Here is a 21,709-nt window from a genome sequence, read left to right on the forward strand (position 1 = left end):
TTTGTCTCTAGACTCTTACATCTAAAGAACTTCACAAATGTCAGCAAGGCATGTCACATCTCTGGGCCACAGAGTTGGAAAAATGCAAGAAAGAATCCTTGTGGTTTACCTCAGAGGAATTGGGTGAATTAATAAATTAATGTTTATAAAGAATCTCAACTATCTTTCAGAAATGTTACTATTTAAATCCAAAGCAGAATGGTTTGATTTCATCAGTTAGGTATGTAACTTTGTCATTTGATGTCTTGGTCAGCTAATGTTGCTGGTTATTAACTATGCAGCTAAGGAAATCATCAAGACATATGTTAAGAAAGTAGCAGGAAATAAGAAGTCCAATCTTTACCTAATGGAAAATTGAAGTTATGATAAACATTCTTGCCACAGCTTTTGCTTTAAATGACCCCATGAGGAGACTGTATAAGCTAAGATTTGTCAAAACTTAACATATTACAGAAGCTATTTATGTGAATATTGAGTTACCAGTGTGAAAGTCTTATAAAATAATACTTAGAGTTTTTCTCCTTGAATGTAGTTTGTTTTACAGTAAATTAACAACAACAAAAAAGTTTTCCCGAAATCATCCTCTAGTTTTCAAGGTCTACTTAATGTTTATCATTAGATGACTTAAATTTGTCTAGAAAATTCACCGGTCTTCTCAAGGAAAGTTGGTGTCCTCTAGCCCACTCCCATTGATTTTTGGCTGCAGTGTGTGTGCTAAGTCGATTTAGCAGTGTCTGACTCTTTGTGACCCTCCAGCCTACTCTGTCTATGGGATTTTCCAGGCAAGAATACTGGAATGAGTTGCCATGGGCCCTCCTCAAGGGGATCTTACCCACCCAAAGATGGAGCCCCAGTCTCTTATGTCTCCTGACAGCATCCCAGCAGACATTTCACCCTTTCCTCCTGGCTGCCTGGGCCCCAGCTACTCTGGCTTCCTTCCTGTCTTTCTTCCCCACATGCCTGGCGGACTCTGGCTTTACTGCACTTGCACTGATTGTTCCTGGTATGTGAACACTCCTCCCTGGATATCTGCAGGACCATCTCGTTCACCATGTTCAGGTCCTTACTCAAATGTCTCTACTATGAAATTTTAAATTGCAACTTGGCCAAAATCACATGCCCTCCACCAACCAGTAATTATGTGCCTGAAATAACCTGCTCTACTTTTTATTGTAACACATCAGATTCACTTATCATAACACTTTAAATCAGATTCAGAGACATATTTACCCTCAAGCCACTGAAGTTTAAACTTCAGGGTCTTTTCATTTGCAAGATCTCTTGCAAGGTTCAGTACCTAACTTTGTATTCATAATTTTGTATTCTTTGTCTTATCAAGGGACCCTCAAACTATAAAATTCAGACCCTATAAAACCTGCAATCAACTCTTAAATGTATTCCAGCATTTATTATATTACCATAAATACTTATCATCTATTTCTGTCTTCCTTCTTTACCATATAAGCTCCACAAAGGTACAGAATCGTGTCTGTTTTGCTCAGTGTTATACCACAAGACTATGAAGCAAATAAGAATGTATAATGAATATGTAGACTAACATAAATATCTATCTGTATTTCTGATGTTTCATGCTATAAAATATTACTAACAGAAGCATTTACACACTTTAAATACTGGTCGACTCCAAGTGTAACTCCATTTCTGACAAAAGTCAACGTAAAAGGCAAAAGACTGTCAATAGTGCAGGGAATCTGGCCCGGCTGCAGGTAGTAGCCCAGGGTTTTCTCAGGCATTGTAACTTTCGGAGCATCTGGGGAAAAAAGAACATGGGCAAGAAGGTCACAGTGATATTTGGTACTTCCTATTAATCCATTCAAAACTTTATGCTTAAACTATTCCAGTAAATTCTCTGCATTTCAATTAATCTAAACCACTAAAAATCACTTTAATTATCTTTCTTTGTTCCAAGTTTATTAATTTCTGGATTATCTCCAGAAAGTACTCATTGAATCTATGACTCCACTGATTTTAAGGCCTAATTTTTTTTTTTTTTACCAGCAAGATAGAAAACAAAATTACCAAATAAGTTACAAAGCATCATCAATTGTAGAAGAGAGTTTAATTCTGAAAATGTAAAGGTATGTAAGAACCCACATAGCTTAGAATTGAATTCATAGTGTAACTATTTCCAGAAAAAGAATGAAAAAATTGATTTCTTAAGAATCCAATAGTTTTTTAAAGCATTCAGCTCAGGGGCTAAAGCAACTAACTCTATATATGGTCTCTGAGGAAATATTGAGATTGGTTCTACTATGATCTTTTCTCAGCATTAAACAATAGAGTTGTTCCTGAATATAAATATAAACCTTCTATATTAATGATAAATTGTTACTGCTCCATCCAGTAGGGCAACATTAGAATCAATCTTTCTATATCTGTTGAATATATATGGTTGGATGGCATCACCAACTTGATGGACATGAGTTTGAGCAAGCTCCAGGACTTGGTGATGGACAGGGAAGCCTGGCGTGCTGCAGTCCATGACGTCATGAAGAATTGGACACAACTGAGCGACTGAACTGACTGATATCTATGTCAGTCCATGGTTCAAGCTACACACAGTTTTAAAGTTTTGGTCAAATTCAGTCATCAGCATTTGGAAATAATAGCAAATATATAAGTAACTAGCCTACTAACTAACTAACCAACCAACTAACCAAATAAAGGCAAACTCATCATGTTATTTACAATGAACTATTGATTATTATATAGAAGGTTTCTGATAATCATATATAAACTTTAGCCAAATTAGACAGCTTATCAAACATTAAACACAAGTACCAGGCTTTTTATGGGGAGTAAGAGCATTACTTCATGGCAAATAGATGGGGAAACAGTAGAAACAGTGAGAAAGTTTATTTTCTTGGGCTCCAAAATCACTGCAGATGGTGACTGAAGCCATGAAATCAAAAGACGCTTGGTCCCTGGAAGAAAAGCTATGACAAACCTAGACAGCAAATTAAAAAGCAGAGACATTACTTTGCCAACAAAGGTCCATCTAGTCAAAGCTATGGCTTTTCCAGTAGTCATGTATGGATGTGGGAGTTGGACTATAAAAAAAGCTGAGTGCCGAAGAATTGATGCTTTGAACTGTGGTGTCAGAGAAGACTCTTCAGAGTCCCTTGGACTGCAAGGAGATCAAACCGGTCAATCCTAAAGGAAATCAGTCCTGAATATTCACTGGAAAGATTGATGCTGAAGCTGAAGCTCCAATACTTTGGCCACCTGATGCAAAGAACTGACTCATTTGAAAAGACCCTGATGCTGGGAAAGATTGAAGGCAGGAGAGAAGGGGATGACAGAGGATGAGGTGGTTGGATGGCATCACCAACTCGATGGAAATGAGTCTGAGTAAATTCTGGGAGTTGGTGATGGACAGGAAAGCCTGGTGTGCTGCAGTTCATGGGGTCTCAAAGAGTCGGACACGACTGATCGACTGAACTGAACTGAAGAGCATCAGAATTTCCCAGTTCAAGTTCTTACACTGATTGAAGTAAGATTCTAAGATCTACAGATTTTGAATTTACTAAGATTCTCAGATCTACAAATCGGTGAGATTTAACATGAAATTTTGAATTTTTTTTTATGGTTAAGCAAAGTTGTTACCTATGTGTAAACGCTTTTCCACACAGTGACTCAGTAATAATGTGAGGATATTATTTTTGACTTTAGAGTCCATTTTTTACTTATAAGACCACATAAACCCCTTAAACTAACAATATTCCAGTGATGAATAAAGTGACATCTTACCTGGGACAATACTAGAGAAGGAAACACTTGACACTCTCTGGAAGAGAAAATCATCCTTATCATAGCCTGTTACTTTGAGAAAGAAAGCTTCATTTGGTGGTATAAAATCAGAAATATTCCATATGCCGTAAGGTTTTCTATCAGGATAATATTTAACAGGAATAGTCTTAAGAGAACTGCCTGAGATGCTCAGAAGTTCAAGACGATCTACTCTAGCTGGGATGGAAATTCCAGAAGTATTCAGCAGCACATAGGTAGGTATTCCTACAAGAGAAAGAATTTATCATTTATAAGTAATATGCACCCGAGGTTATCTATCAAGTAAGTTTTGTATTATAACAGCAGGTAACCAGGATCATATATATGAGTACTACAGGCTGTGCCAAAAACTGTGTCTCAGCTGTGGAATCTTTTCTACACAAATAAAAAAAGTTTATTTATGACCAGAGAAATACAGGAAACCATAGATAATGACTTTTAAGTTATCTAATCATGTTTATATGTAGAAAATTAGAATTATGAATATTGTATATTTGTATTATATGAATATTTTTAAAGATTCATTATTTTGTATCCTCCTAGTAACTGAAGCAATAAAAATAAAAGAACAATCAGAAAAAAAGAAATTTAAAGTCACAGAAGGACTAAGTCTTCTTTTCAGCTACAGAACAATAAATCTTCTTGCATGAATAAAAATAAGATGAAAAAGCACCTTTCAAATCAATAATAATTTCATCTTGGAACATATAATGCTATGTGATATCTTCAGCGTTTTAACTATACACCATCCACTCTATATTTTCACCTTGACAACAGGTAAGTAAGATGCTAGTAAGAAAAAGGCCCAAGATCTAGGTCAGCAGTTTGCAAAGTTTAGTAAGTATAGGAATCAATGAGGTGCTTGTTAAAGTGTACATTCCTGGGACCTGGAGAAGGAAATGGCAACCCACTCCAGTATTCTTGCCTGGGAAATCTTATGGATAGAGGAGACTGACAGGCTCTCATTCATGGAGTTGCAATAGAATTGGATGTGCCTCAGTGACTAAACAACAAAACTGGGACCTACTGTCTATAATTTTCATTCAGGAAATCTGAGGTAGGCCCCAGGAACCTTAACTTTTGATAAGCTCCCCAAGTGAGTTCAATATCACTGGTCTTTGGACATACTTCAAGAAACAATGACTATGACAGGAGTGTAATCATATTTCAAATAAAGATGTCATGTTTCCCAATTTTACTGAAGAACTACACAATTACAAAACCACAGTCTGAGAAGTACTTTGCACTTCAATATCTACTATGCCGATTGAGCTAATACACAAATACAAACCTTGCACCGGTCTGCTGACTGTTTTTTTGAAGTCCAGGGTGGGCTTTCGGGAAAAACCAGCTCGAAAGTCAATAGTACTGAGGCCAGTAATGCGAACAGAGTGCCTTCCAGTGCTAGACGTCTGAAAAATGTTTAATGACAAATTCCATCAGCAGTTAATCCAGGGTGCTGGTCGCACTAAACACTGAAAAGGCAAAGAAACTGCAGAGCATTCTGTTAGACGTGATGTCCACTCATTGTGGCCTTTATCTGGGTGTTTTGAACTTAACCGTGACTCCATAACTTCAATGCAAGTTTCGTAATGCATATCCAGGGGCCTGAAGCCTATACAATTGAGTATTATATTGCACGCTCAGTGGTAAAAGATAGAGGGGCACAGTCATAGTGAATGGACTTGATTCACAAGGTGGATGTTCAAGAATCAAGACACTGAGTAGAATGGGGGAAATACTTGCAAATCAGATATCTAATAAACAATCATTATCCAGAATTATCCAGAATATATAAAGAGCTTTTACAACTCAACAATTTAAAAAGCAATAACAGCAGCAATTAAAATGAGGCAAAGTATCTGAATAAACATTTTTCCAAAGAAGATATAAAATGGCCAATAAGCACATGAAAAGATGCTCGATATCACTATCCATTACGGAACTGCAGATCTAAACCACAGTGAAATCCCACTTTAAACTATTAGGATGGCTGCAGTCTTTATTTTATTTTATTTTATTTTGCTATTCTTCCAAGTTTTTTTTTTTTTAATTTATTTTTTATTTTACTTTACAATTCTGTATTGGTTTTGCCACCACGGGTGTACATGCGTTCCCAAACATGAACCCCCCTCCCACCCCCCTCCCCACAACATCTCTCTGGGTCATCCCCGTGTACCAGCCCCAAATAAAAGGCAGGCAAGTGAGGAGGGATAAATTGGGAGACTGGGATTGACATATACACACTACTATATATAAAATAGATTATTAATAAGGACTTACTGTATAACACAGAAAACTCTACTCAACACTCTGTAATAGCCTATAAAAGAATCTAAAAGAGGGAAAATGTTTATGTATAACTAATTTGCTTTGCTGTATACCTGAAACCAACACCACTGTAAATCAATTATAACCCAATAAATTTTTTTTTTAAAGAAGACAAAAATATGTGGGAAGAATGTGAAGAAATTGTAAACCACATGCATTGCTGGTGAAAATATAAAATGGTACAGCTGATTTGAAAAATATCTTTGCAGTTCCTCAAAAATTAAACAGCATTACCACAAAAAAAAGGAAAAGAAATGAATATTCATGAAATAAATGAATGACTAAACCTTCTCCCCTAAACATCATCCAGGTTCTATTATGGAAAATATTTCCTTTCTCTTTGCTTGGGGAAGATACAGCCAGGACAAGCACAACAGTCAATTATCAACTAGCTTTTAGCTGACCAGCACTTCAGCTCAGCAGTGCCCTGTCAAGGCACTCAGTTAGTGAGATACAAGTATGAGTGAAAAAATAAGGTCCTCACCCTCTAAGAGCTTATGGCCAGTGAGGAAGTCAGATGGAGGAAGAGAAATCTCCAATGCAATACAGTAAATGCAGTGACAGAATTACAGAAAAGGTAGAGAGAAAAGAAATGTGTATATTAAAGGAGCACAGACTAGGTTGTAGTTCAGTTAAAGCCTCCTAAAGGAGATGAACAAGATATTGACTAGCTGAGAGCTGAAGTCACCTCTATGTGCATAAATAATAAATAATTTGGATTAGGACCACAGGATAAAACACTAACATTTATTGGGCACTTTCTTTGTGTCCAGACTTCTTGCATACACTGGCTTATTTGTTTTTCATGACAACTGTGTAAGATAGATACCATCATTAGCCCCATGGCAAAGATAAACAGACTGAGGCACCGAAGCATTAAATACCTTGCCCAAGTTCACAAGGTTTCCCAACTTTCCTAACATTGCAGAAGTCAGGTTTTAACCCAAAGGTCAGACTCTGGGCTCTTTTCCACTGTGCTAGATTGTCTCCCAAGCTCAAGGTAAGTCAGAGTGAACCCCTACCTCAAGTATCTCTCTAATTATGGTTTGAGGACCAACTATGTCTATACCTATACTAAATCACCTGGATTGTTTGTAAAAATACAGACTCCGAGCTCCAGCCAAAATTTACTGGTCAGTGGCGTCTAGGACTATGCATATAATATATGGTAATATATGGCTATATATGGCTACAAGGCTCTGCAAACCACACAGCTTTCCCTAAACCCCTGTGACTCATATGGCAATGAGTACAGAAAAGATCAGGATATATGAATGTCCCTGTTGCTACCAATCACATTCCCCATTGAGAAGAACCTCCAAAACTCAAAGCAAAGGAAAATGAAGGTGAAGGAAAAGAAAAAAAAATTACATCTTCTCAAAAAATGTGTTGCATTCTTAGCATAAATGATGTTCCTAATTACCATGGCTCATTTTATAGGGCTTACAAAATACTGTAAGTGCAGAAGTCTCAATACACTTATTCCATTATTTCTAAAGGAAAATGTGTTATGAATTAACAGATATAAAAGGAAACTACATATCATAATCCAATTTTAAATTGAGGATCTCCTACAGGGCTATTTAAAACCTTGAGAAGTCTATGTTCAACTGCCTTAATAATGAGAGCTTTACTGAAAATACTATTGTCTACTAGTTTCTTGTCAAGGAGAAACAAAATAGTCAATATTATGAGTTGATTTAGATTTTTTTCACTGACATTATCTATTGCTGTTAGTTGCCTTGTTGCTCAGAAAGTCCCCTACGATAAAACAGCCACTGAGAGGTTATCAAGGGCAAATGTGATACACACTTCGCCTAATGACTGCTATCAAGTACTAACCATCTACCAAGTGTTTTGTGCACAAACCAACTGATAATAAGTCCATTTCCAAAGTGGTGCTTACAGGGAACTCTGCTCAATGTTATGTGGCAGCCTGGATGGGAGGGGAGTTTGGGGAGAATGGATACGTGTATTGTGCATGGCTGAGTCCCTTAGCTATCCACCTGAAACTATCACACTGATGATCAGCTATACTTCAGTACCAAATAAAAAGTTTTTTTTAAGTGATGCTTATTATCTGAGAAAAATTAGAAATTACCCACATGTTTGAAAATATGGTATCCTGCTGTTAAATAATCAGAGAAGGCAATGGCAACCCCCTCCATTACTCTAGCCTGGAAAATCCCATGGATGGAGGAGCCTGGCAGGCTGCAGTCCATGAGGTTGCAAAGAGTTGGACATGACTGAGCGACTTCACTTTCACTTTTCACTTTCACGCATTGGAGAAGGAAATGGCAACCCACTCCAGTGTTCTTGCCTGGAGAATCCCAGGAACAGAGGAGCCTGGTGGGCTGCCGTCTATGGGGTCGCACACGACTGATGTGACATAGCAACAGCAGCAGCTGGCAAATAATACATTAAAAATAAAGCTGAGTTGATGAATAGGGAGTCTCTTACAATCTCTAGAAAATTATTATAAATTAATCTTGATCCAAATAACATACCAAAAAAGTGGGTGGGGATAAGGATGTAGGTAAACTCTGAGAAAAGCTAAAAATATGACACACAATTAAAGAAGATTGTAATTTCTTATTTATATATTATACTGTAAAGAGTAGGAATCCCTGCATAGGATTTGAAAGAGTTTGTAAGTAAAAGGTATTTCCAACTGAGTTAGTTTTTATGTAAAATGACATCCAACTCTGGGTTAATTGGGGTAAATAGGAGCAAAAGACATCACAAATAAACCACAATTATTCATTTAAAAATATAATGCCAGGAAATATTTTAAACTAAGTCAGTTAAAAATGACCTCTGATACTCACTTATTATTCTTGAATCATTCTCTTGAAAGAATTACAATAATACTTGGACAATATTTTAGGAACAGAAAATATCACATTCAATATCTTCATGAGAAAGTGCTAACAATTTATTATTTTAATCTGTTGTCTTAAAGTAAGCTATTATTTTAGTCTGTTTCTTAGCTGACCTCCCTCTTTCAAGTATTACTGTCATAGGAACAAAAAGATTTTAGGAATAATGATGGTAAAATGTATCAGTAACTAGAAAAAGGAGAAAGGTCCAGCATTCACAAAATGCATTCTGTACAGGAGGCTAAATCTTTTATGTAAATTACCATCTTTAATCCCCACAAAAGCCCATCTGAGATAATAGTATTATCACCTTCATTTCACAGATCAGAAAGGTAGAGTCACTTGCTCAAAGTCACAGATAAACAGCAGGTAGCAGAGCTGGGTGGAGAAGGCGATGGCACCCCACACCAGCGCTCTTGCCTGGAGCATCCCATGGACGGAGGAGCCTGGTGGACTGCAGTCCATGGGGTCGCGAAAAGTCAGACACGACTGAGCGACTTCACTTTCACATTTCACTTTCATGCACTGGAGAAGGAACTGGCAACCCACTCCAGTATTCCTGCCTGGAGAATCCCAGGGACGGGGAGCCTGGTGGGCTGCCATCTATGGGGTCACACAGAGTCAGACACGACTGATGCAACTTAGCAGCAGCAGCAGCAGAGCTGGGATGTGAATTCAGTGAGGATCCAGAAACTGACCTCCACAGGTACACCATGTGCTTCTCATGATCATTTCAATGAACTGAATTACGCTGGTTTGGGGGTAAAGGCTAAAATATACCCAACTGCCCTACACAACAGAAGAGTAATATGGAATTTCGCTTCCCTGGTGGCTCGGCCAGTAAAGAATCCACCTGCAATGCAGGAGACCTGGGTTTGATCCCCTGGGTTGGGAAGATCCCTGGAGAAGGGAGTAACAACCCATTCCAGTATTCAGGCCTGGGAAATTCCATGGACAGAAGAACCTAGTGTCCATGGGGTTGCAAAGAGTCAGACACAGCTAAGTGAATATCTATATGGAATTCCTGACACTATTCACAGGAGAGAAGCAGAAACAAAATAGAGATAAGAAGAATGGAGGGCAAGGAGAGAGCAAAAGGACACAAGTTACTTCAAGATAAACCTCAAATCAATAGTCAAATTTACTAAATTTACAAAATGGTCTTGTTACTGGATTTCCCTGAAATTTTTGAAGCACTGAGGTTTACCCAACATGGAGGCATAAAAGATTAGAATCAACACACAAGTAATCAGAGGCAAGGAGACCAAAACAAAGATAACCTTCAGGGAACCCCAGAAGCATTGGAGAAAGGCTTTGGGTTCTAATGTGTTATGGACAGAGTGGGGTTGGAGGAGAATTAAAAGATAAGAAAGCCTTGGAGGGGCAAAGAAAATTTAGCTAATTTAGCTAATCTATGACCAAGTTAAATAGAAGGGAAGTCCAGCTGTGTATTTCTTACTCCTCTCTTCCTTTCTGAATAATTTTAGGCCCATTTTCTACATACATAATTAAATTAGTATGACAAAAACCACTGCTTTGATGTTTTTTCTATTTGATCTTTATATCATGTAGATTTAAACTATGTGCTGTAATAAAGTGAGAATTTGGCTCCAAAAAGCATCTCTCCACCACAAAGTATCTAGAAGTATCACTTCCGCACAGAGGCATCCTCACCTCGTGGTTCCTGTAGCTCAGAACAGGGAAATTAAGGAGGCTCACAGTGGTTCCAAGCATAACAGGAAATATCTATACAGACACTGGACTGGGTTTGTATTAGCCTGAAATTCTAAGAGTTGCATTTTAAACAGTCTACTTCTTCATGTTATTTATAAAGGTTTATAATGTGTTACATTACTGCCCTGAGTTAGAATGTTGAGTTGGTCACGTTGCAGAAGGGTCTGAGTCAGGAATACAGAGGCTGTTGTAGTGTAAGCCGAGCTGAGGCAAAGATGAGGTTAGACTAGATACCTCCTCGCATTCTCTAGTTATCAATAGGCAGCCACACAAAAGAGTGAGAGAGAAGCAGCAGCAGAGTGGACCAGAGTGTGGGCTTCTGAACTGAGAATGAGTCTTTAAGAAATGAAGGAGCAGGGCAGGCTGAAGCACCATGGGGCAAGCACCATGGAGAGCTCCAGGGAGAATCAGTTGCTCTTCCGATATCTTCCTGGTCAACTATATTGCAGATGAATCTATTTTTAAGGCTAGACATCTATTAAATATTGAAAGTCTTCTCTACATAGAAAGCCCTTGAAGGCAAGAATTATATCAAATATATCACCTATAAAATACTATTCAATAGGTACTTAATACATGAAATTAATTTATTAATATCATTAATAATAAGGCCAACAAACACTTAATGTTGGCAGTTTCCCTTAGATCTCCCTAGAACCACCTGATGCCAGAGTCATCAACAATTCATTGAATTTTTCTAGATACATTATGCTAAGTATGTTCACACGATATCTCATTAAGCACCAAAGAAATTGGGGCTCAAAGAACTAATTACTTGCCTAGGTTTAACAGCAAGTTAAGTGGCAATTACTCCAACCAAATTCAATACTCTTAAGTCGATGCAAAACATTCTAGGATGACATAATCTCTGGGTTGATTTGGACCCTATCACATAGAAAACAATAATATCCCCATCTATTCATCTGCCATTCTAAATTTCTAAATGCACTCTCAAAGGAGGAGTCAGGTTAGTAGAGTGTTGGTAAACTTCTCTCTGAAAAAAAAAAAAGCGCTAATTTGGGACATTTGCCAAATTTTGTGATGTAAATACTACCAAGCGGCTGATTTCAAGCTCCCAACAGGATGTCACTGAGTTTGGAAGAGAAAGCACATAACTGACTCTCCATGAACCATTTATGAACCAGCTCCAGAAAACCACTAGGCCATGATAACAGTTCTGGCAAATGCCTTAGAAAGGAAGTGAAGTGTGTCTGTCACTCACAAAAATGTCTATATCATCCTAGAAGTGACACAATCTCTTCCTTTTTCTATGCACATTCTCCAGTCTTTTCCTCCACTAAAAAGAGGTCACATGTTGGGAAAGATTAAAGGCAAAAGGAGAAGAGGGTGACAGAGGATGAGATGGCTGGATGGCATCACCAATTCAATGGACATGAACTTGGGCAAACTTCGGCAGATGGTGAGGGGCACAGAGGCCTGGCGTGCTGCAGTCCATGGGGTCGCAAAGAGTCAGACATGACTTGGCAACTGAACAGCAACAATGTTCTAAATATGTGGGTGCCTCCATCAGCTTGGGTTCCTGAGCATATGAAGTAGAGCAGCCCGTCAACCCTCACAGAACATGTGACACTAGTGAGGAATGAACTTGTATTAAGCCAGGGAGAACACATCCTGGTACGAAATGTGAAGCCTGCCATGCTATAAATGAATTAAAATAGATTGCTAGAGTTGGCTTTAATTTCTCTCTCCTAAGGAGTTTCAATGGTAAATAAGCCAAAGTAAATAAAGTAGAGCCTATATGTCTATCTAGAATTGATAGAAAATATAGATAGTTTCCTATTTATACACACTCTGGAGAAGAACTAATTTAGTTTTACCACTCATGTGTCAGAAACTGTTTAGACATTTACCAACATCTAATTTAATCATGACAATATTAAGTAAGTATTATTTCCCCCTATTTTTTGCAGAGCTGGGTAGGTTTAGGTAATTTCTTCAAGGTCAAAAATATATTAAGTAGTATATCTTAAATTAAAATAGATGTCCATTTTCAAATCAGCTGCTCTTATATAACATACCATCCTTTACAATGTAAAGAATACTATACTTTCAATCAAATATTTATTGAGAAGCTAACATGGGGTAGGATTTGTGCCAGTCAAAAAGATATAATGAAACCAGCTAGATTTAAATACTATCATTTTACTAGTTGTTGTTTGTTTTAAAAAATGGAATACAAGGAAAGAAATGTAAATTCTGTATATATTCACATATACATACACATACCCATTTTATATAAATAAAAGTGTACATATATTTTTTAAAGGAAATATTCCATTTGATTGTCAATCTGATATTGGCAGACAAATATAACTGGGGAATATTCCAGGAAAAAAATCTACTACAGAGCATTCCATTGACCCTAAACACTGAATTAATGCCATAGCTAATCCATTTAAATAATACACCTGGTGTAGTCTGACTGCTTATTCAAAAGAGGTACCAGGTGGTAATAACTGGAGGCCAGCATAATATGCTACTTGTGTGGTCCTTTGTTAGACTTGAGGTTTATTGTAATTCCTTAACAAGTTTATGCCATATGAGCATTTCTAAAACTATCCTTATCCTGTAGAAAATGCATTAGTAGGTTCTGGCAACCAAAGTAACTATCTACAACCAGAAATATTTCTGCTAGTCTCAGAATCTCAATACAATCATGTGGTTGGGTACACTCCCTTCTCTACTTGGGAGATGATCTAAGGACAGTTTATCCGAATTTACTTAATGGAAACACCTCAGGGGATGTGCTACATCCCATGATCACACTGATAATCCTAGACTAATAGCAACAGTCTCTACCCACTAAACATCATGGGTACTGACAACTATTTAATGTCTTTGCAACAAAGTTTCCCTTAAAGAGCAGAGCACACAATCTGGCCTGACAGTTTATGTGGTTATGTTCAAATAGCCTAGGTATAATTAAGCTGTCTGAATGGAAAATTTACACTTCTTCTCAGAAATAAGACCCAGGATTTCTAGCTTCCCTACAGATACAAATTTAGGGGCCTCAAACAACTGTCTCTTTTGTTTGCAATAATAACTTGGGGTCCATTTCAGTTACTGCTTTTTGGCAAGTTTTCACCTGCATCAGAGGCAATCTAAAACATCCAGGTTAGTTATATGAATTATACTGATGAGTTGACTCATTGTCTCCGTTCAATGAAAGTGTTCGAATAAATCACAGAAAAGTAATCACCAGGGTTTCCTTGGTAAACCACAGGAGAAAAACAATCACCACTGTCATAGTCAAATCATGGTCATAATAAAGTGTTCCGTGCCAGTACATCAACTGTGATCCAGACTAAATCAAAGCTCTGCCTGCTTCCCTGGATATCATCAGAATAAGTGAATTCATTTTTATTCAGGAATATTTATATAGTACTTTCCCAGGCACTATGGCATATACTTGTGACAAAGTCTGGTCTACAGCAAAACTGGAAGCCAAAACCTGTATGGAAATAAATATGACATAATGAGGGGAAATTAGGCAAAAGGGAGGTGGCAAAAAATTGCAATAGAAAGCCAGAGGGAAAAGAGTATATTCTGGATGAGAAAAGGCTTGATACAAGTGTTACCATTTGAGCTGAGCATTATTGGGAGTTATGAATCAGACATAAGAAAAGAAGAATATGCTAGAAAGAAGCAATAGCTTGAGAGAATGCACAGACCAAGAGAATGTGGTAAGAGAATATGAGAGACATTGCAAAAGTACATGTGATTAGAGTAGAAGGGTACATGGTGGAAAATAACCAAAAAGACTGGTTGAGGCTCAAGTTGGTGCTCCTTGAACACCATGCTAATGTCAACTAAGAGATGGGCTGTGTTCTACACATGAGATTTAAACTGTTATGCAAAACATTCAAAAAAGCTGTTAGTAATCCCAGACAGAGCAGACATTTTCCAGATAGTAGAGCGCATGAGAGATGGCACCAGGGATGTCTGTCGAATTCAGACATTTCTCCCCATAAGAAAATACACATGTAAAATGCTATCCTTCATTCAGTTTGGTCGCTCAGTCGTGTCCGACTCTTTGCGACCCCATGAATCGCAGCACGCCAGGCCTCCCTGTCCATCACCAACTCCCGGAGTTCACTCAGACCCACGTCCATTGAGTCCGTGATGCTATCCAGCCATCTCATCCTCTGTCGTCCCCTTCTCCTCCTGCCCCCAATCCCTCCCAGCATCAGAGTCTTTTCCAATGAGTCAACGCTTCACATGAGGTGGCCAAAGTACTGGAGCTTCAGCTTTAGCATCATTCCTTCCAAAGAAATCCCAGGGTTGATCTCCTTCAGAATGGACTGGTTGGATCTCCTTGCAGTCCAAGGGACCCCTCAAGAGTCTTCTCCAACACCACAGTTCAAAAGCATCAGTTCTTTGGCGCTCAGCCTTCTTCACAGTCCAACTCTCACATCCATACATAACCACAGGAAAAACCACAGCCTTGACTAGACGGACCTTAGTCGGCAAAGTAATGTCTCTGCTTTTGAATATGCTATCTAGGTTGGTCATAACTTTTCTTCCAAGGAGTAAGCGTGTTTTAATTTCATGGCTGCAGTCATCATCTGCAGTGATTTTGGAGCCCCCAAAAATAAAGTCAGACACTCTTTCCACTGTTTCCCCATCTATTTCCCATGAAGTGATGGGACCAGATGCCATGATCTTCGTTTTCTGAATGTTGAGCTTTAAGCCAACTTTTTCACTCTCCTCTTTCACTTTCATCAAGAGGCTTTTTAGCTCCTCTTCACTTTCTGCCATAAGGGTGGTGTCATCTGCATATCTGAGGTTATTGAATTTTCTCCCAGCAATCTTGATTCCAGCTTGTGCTTCTTCCAGTCCAACGTTTCTCATGATGTACTCTGCATAGAAGTTCAATAACCAGGGTGACAATATACAGCCTTGACGTACTCCTTTTCCTATCTGGAACCAGTCTGTTGTTCCATGTTCACTTCTAACTGTTGCTTCCTGACCTGCATACAGATTTCTCAAGAGGCAGGTCAGGTGGTCTGGTATTCCCATCTCTTTCAGAATTTTCCACAGTTTATTGTGGTCCACACATCAAAGGCTTGGGCATAGTCAATAAAGCAGAAATAGATGTTTTTCTGGAACTCTCTTGCTTTTTCCATGATCCAGCAGATGTTGGCAATTTGATCTCTGGCTCCTCTGCCTTTTCTAAAACCAGCTTGAACATCAGGGAGTTCACAGTTCTCGTATTGATGAAGCCTGGCTTGGAGAATTTTGAGCATTACTTTACTAGCATGTGAGATGAGTGCAACTGTGCAGTAGTTTGAGCATTCTTTGGCATTGCCTTTCTTTGGAACTGGAATGAAAACTGACCTTTTCCAGTCTTGTGGCCACTGCTGAGTTTTCCAAATTTGCTGGCATATTGAGTGCAGCACTTTCACAGCATCATCTTTCAGGATTTGAAACAGCTCAACTGGAATTCCATCACCTCCACTAGCTTTGTTCGTAGTGATGCTTTCTAAGGCCCACTTGACTTCACATTCCAAGATGTCTGGCTCTAGATGAGTGATCACATCATCATGATTATCTGGGTTGTGAAGATCTTTTTTGTACAGTTCTTCCATGTATTCTTGCCACCTCTTCTTAATATCTTCTGCTTCTGTTAGGTCCAGACCATTTCTGTCCTTTATCGAGCCCATCTTTGCATGAAATGTTCCCTTGGTATCTCTAATTTTCTTGAAGAGATCTCTAATCTTTCCCATTCTGTTGTTTTCCTCTATTTCTTTGCATTGATCGCTGAAGAAGGCTTTCTTATCTCTTCTTGCTATTCTTTGGAACTCTGATTCTAGGAATCAGCGAACTAAAATGGACTAGAATGGGTGAATTTAACTCAGATGACCATTACATCTACTACTGCAGGCAGGAATCCCTCAGAAGAAATGGAGTAGCCACCATGGTCAACAAAAGAAGCCGAAATGCAGTACTTGGATGCAATCTCAAAAACGACAGAATGATCTCTGTTCATCTCCAAGGCAAACCATTCAATATCACAGTTATCCAAGTCTATGCCACAACCAGTAACACTGAAGAAACTGAAGTTGAACAGTTTTATGAAGACCTACAAGATCTTTTAGAACTAACACCCAAAAAAGATGTCCTTTTCATTATAGGGGACTGGAATGCAAAAGTAGGAAGTCAAGAAACACCTGGAGTAACAGGCAAATTTGGCCTTGGAATGGGGAATGAAGCAGGGCAAAGACTAATAGAGTTTTGCCAAGAAAATGCACTGGTCATAGCAAATACCCTCTTCCAATAACAAAGGAGAAGACTCTACACATGGACATCACCAGATGGTCAACACCGAAATCAGATTGATTATATTCTTTGCAGCCAAAGATAGAGATGCTCTATAGAGTCAACAAAAACAAGACCAGGAGCTGACTGTGGCTCAGATCATGAACTCCTTATTGCCAAATTCAGACTTAAATTGAAGAAAGTAGGGAAAACCACTAGACCATTCAGGTATGACCTAAATCAAATCCCTTATGATTATACAGTGGAAGTGAGAAATAGATTTAAGGGCCTAGATCTGATAGATAGAGTGCCTGATGAACTATGGAATGAGGTTCGTGACACTGTACAGGAGACAGGGATCAAGACCATCCCCATGGAAAAGAAATGCAAAAAAAGCAAAATGGCTGTCTGGGGAGGCCTTACAAATAGCTGTGAAAAGGAGAGAAGCAAAAAGCAAAGGAGAAAAGGAAAGATATAAGCATCTGAATGCAGAGTTCCAAAGAATATCCTTCATTAGCCATCCAAAAGGGAGATCCAAACTCAGCAGCAATATTTATGTCACTGGATTCGCCTCAATTGGCCTTTATGCCAACCTGACTCATTATTTTGGTATTTCATTCAGGAGCAAAATAAGTTCATTATCTCTACTTGCATTGTAATTCTCATCCTTTGTTTAGATATCACTAATTGTACACCAGATACTGTGTAACATCAGGACCAGAAGCTTCTTTGATGATGATTAGATATGAATTTAAAATACTGTGATAACAGATATTGTGTCTTTTTATTGTTTTCTTAATTATAGGAGACCAGGTTTAGAGACTTGTCTAAACAGTGTTCCTACTGTCATCTTATCTCCTTCCTCACTCACAGATTAATCCTCAGTGACTGTTCTAATGATCATTAAGATGTACTTAGTGACCATTAAGTGTCATGGAACATGGCCAGAATCAGACACTCAGTAAAGGTTTATTGAATGGATAACTGGATGAATAGGTGTGTTAGGCACAAGGAAAAACATCAGACATGTAAAATATCCCCCTTCTAGGCAAGAGTTTTCTTAGAGGAAATACCACTGATAGCAATCCAAATCACCTAGAAAATGGGTTCAAATACTCCACAATCAGTTGCTAATCATAAGAAGAATGGTATCACTTGTACACATGTCAAAGTCAATAACAGACAACTTAACATCACCGGTCAGAGAGCAAGAACGGATTACCTTAGTGAACAGCTAGCTCAAGACTGCTGACTGAGAGCATGCTTAAATTAAAATGTTTGGACGATACAGAGACTCAGAACTTCATATACTCCTTTCCACTGTGGTCACAGAAATTCAGACTCAATCTAGTTATATTTGCGGCAAGTTGGTCAAAATAACTGTAATATCAAATTTGGCCACATTTATTTAAAATATAACAGCAAAACACTTCACTATTGACTATCTGATGCACTCAGGAAGGACTAAGCAACTACTTTGTGCGAGGAACTGGGGGATAACACAGGCAGATGGGACTGTTTGTGATCCATTCAATAAAAGTTCCTAATTTTATTTCACATAGCCTTTTTACTTAAACCTTTATTCCATATTATTCATGTTAAAATATCCATATTACTGTTTTAGTTTCCTTAGAAGACTGAGAGTTGTGAGGGAAAGAAACACTGATATTCTAGGACTTAAATGGAATTACAATGAAGAATTAACTTTATAAAATTAAAGAATAAAACTCAAGTATTTCTTTTTAAAAATCGGCATGCAAAATTTCTACGGTATAACACCTCCATATACTTTCACAGCAGCTATATAATTTGAAATGACCCAGTTGATCTCATTTTCTTTTCTTTTTATCACATCAGGAAGCTGAGAGAGTGAAAGAGTAAATGATGCAAGGGGAATCTGCATTTGAGTTGTCCCAGTATTCCAGAGTAAACTCTTTATTTGGGAGTTACAAGGGATTCTAATGGAAGAGGAAAAGCAAGACGCACAGCACATAAAGGGTGTGCCTTTAAGCCTGCTCTCCCTGTGGACAACTGGAGTTTATTCCTGCAGGGGCTGAAAGCTGCTCTAGAAGGGTTTAATTCTCTAGCTGAACAGTCTTCTCCTGTTCTATCTTAAATTTAAAAAAAAAAAAAAAAGCTTCTCAGACACAGAAATACAGATCCTGGGGTTGGAAGTAGGCCAGAGCACACTGAAATTTCTGAGAAATATGGGCAAGCCACGCACAGCATCTACTAGGGAGGGTACCACATATAATTTGCAGCAGACTAGATCTCAGATTTATGGTATCCTGAATTTCGAAGGCAAATATGTTCTTTCCTCCATATTGCCAAAATACAATGCTTTCTTAGTATGAACATATACTACTTAATGTGACTCTAAGATACAAATACCATTTTGTGTTCAAGCACACAATGAAAGTAGGTCTACTACACACCAATAACCAGCAATGTTTGAGGGCTTATTTTGTAACAGGAACTTGTTAAATACTTCATCTGTATAATCTTCATTTAATTCTCAGAACATTTCTATGAAGGAAAGGACTGTTATTGCCATCCTATATTAAAAAGGTGGAAAGAAAATCAAGAGAAGCTATAGTTCTAAGGGATTAGCAGCTTGTAAGTGGTGGTGTTGAGATTCAAACCCAGGGTAGTTCCACACTGGGGTCTATGTCCCTAAACATCATTCTCTACTGGCTCCATCTCTGATTGTTTTGGAGGCAGACAGTGGCTAATATAATCAATCTACAGATTCGATGACAGAAAAACTACCTGAGCATTTTAAGTCTATTTATGGTGGGACTGATCCCTTTCACGGTCATCAAAACCAAACACTATCAATTCATATGATCAAGACAACTCCGAAGAATGCAGCATGTCTATTGATTTTTAGCAAAAGCTTTCTCCATGATCGTTAGAGAAGATATAAATAAACTATTATATATATATTTTATAAAACATGCCAACATCAAAATAAAACAACAAATAGACTCTGTAACATAACAGTACCTTCACTGTCCATATGCCAGCCTCTGGCTCTTTAACATTCACCACCTTGGCAGAGTTATGAATATTTAATAGCTCATTCAGGCCAAATCCCTTTTTTATCAGCTTTCCTGAAAGACAGATGTAGAGGTTACAAGCATAATCTTTATTTCAGCTATGTATATAAGCTGTGTACATATCCAGTACAAATTACCTGATGGACATTTACACCTCTAGCTCAAAACATCATTTTGTATCTAAAATATACGTAACTTTAGCATTTCCGAACGCTGTAATTGAAGTAACAGATTCCTATTTGCTATGTTGATGTGATCTTAAAAACAGAGTAAGGAAGATGATAATCATATTTCCAAAGTTAATCTGGGTAATGATTATTATGGCTACAAAGAAGTTATATACAGTCACCAGAGACATTTAGACTTAATAGATGGCAAAACAGTAAACTAGAATAAATGTCTTTTTGGAGATGACTCAAGATATTGCTAACATTAAGAGCCCTGGGCATAACTTTGCATAAAGTGTAAAACCTCAGTTTTCCATGAAGTGCAGGAGAAGCCTTTTACTTGTCAAAGGAATAATTAGAGGAGCAGTATAATGAAGTAACACAGTACCATCTCCAACTGAGATCAACATACAGTATCTGACAGTTGGAACTTAGGAAGGAAAACAAATTTGGAATTAAGCCATAGTTTACATATGCATTTCAGTCTTGGCTCTCGTGTGGACTGTTTCTGCAGTTACGTAAACAAATCAATTAAAAGAATCCCATGTTTGCATCAGAAGTTTTATAATCACTGCAAATGACTTTTAAAATATCACTGTCAATGAATTTTTAAAGTAGTAGAACTTAAGGCAATGGTTACAGGTACTTTCGATACAGATAATGAACAACACAAATCTTTCCTGGGTAGACAGGATAGATGGTACTAGAAGAATGCTACTTAAAAAGGCAAATCCATTTCTACAGATAAATCTATTTTCAAGGCCAAACAGTCTCAAAAAAGTTGGTTTTGCTTCCTCATAAATTTCAATTTGATTGTTAAATGTGGTTGAAGCCTTTGAGGTCAATTTCATACACTATTTTCTCTATGGTATGCCATTTTCTAAGATTCAAATAAAGTAAAAAAGGTAGTTACTCCTTTCCAATTTATAAATGTTCACACAGGTTTAAAAAATGTAACATATACTTCAGCTACAATAGGAATAAAAATACTGTGCAAACATCATTGGTTAAAAATTTCCTAAACACGAATATTAAGAAAAATTAGGTTACTATTCAATTCAACCTTAAGTCCTGTAAATTCAACCAGAGATGGAATTAAGCCAAAACTGAGAATCATACCATACAATTATCAAAGGAAAAAATTTAAACATTATTCTAATGAGAATATAAATTTGTTTTTTAACAACTATCTCCTGTAAAATTACACAAGCCCCTTTGCAATGACAAGGCTGTGATCCATGAAGGGTCATAGTGGAAAGTTCTCACAAAATATGGTCCACTGGAGGAAGGAATCATAAACCACTTCAGTATTTTTGCCTCGAGAACCCAACAGAGTATGAAAAGACAAAAAGACACCAGAAGACAAGCCTCCCAGGTTAAAAGGTGTGCAATATGCTTCTGAAGATAACAAGGGAACATTTGATGCAAGAATGGGCATGATAAAAGACAG

General features: G+C 37.8%; 1 protein-coding gene across 1 annotated transcript in view; it reads right to left on the bottom strand.

Moving 5' to 3' along the window:
• Window positions 1-21,709, bottom strand: part of HMCN1 (hemicentin 1) — a 551,984-nt gene that overhangs the window by 323,062 nt on the left and 207,213 nt on the right. Inside the window, exons 6-9 of the mRNA XM_040263800.1 lie at window positions 20,040-20,146; window positions 5,102-5,222; window positions 3,772-4,035; window positions 1,627-1,771 (exon numbers count right to left, since the gene is read on the bottom strand). Coding sequence (XP_040119734.1) covers window positions 1,627-1,771; window positions 3,772-4,035; window positions 5,102-5,222; window positions 20,040-20,146 — 637 coding nt within the window. The remainder of the gene's footprint in view (window positions 1-1,626; window positions 1,772-3,771; window positions 4,036-5,101; window positions 5,223-20,039; window positions 20,147-21,709) is intronic.

Source organism: Oryx dammah, unplaced genomic scaffold, assembly GCF_014754425.2.
Source record: "Oryx dammah isolate SB20612 unplaced genomic scaffold, SCBI_Odam_1.1 HiC_scaffold_21, whole genome shotgun sequence".
In the NCBI taxonomy this organism is placed as follows: Eukaryota; Metazoa; Chordata; class Mammalia; order Artiodactyla; family Bovidae; genus Oryx; species Oryx dammah.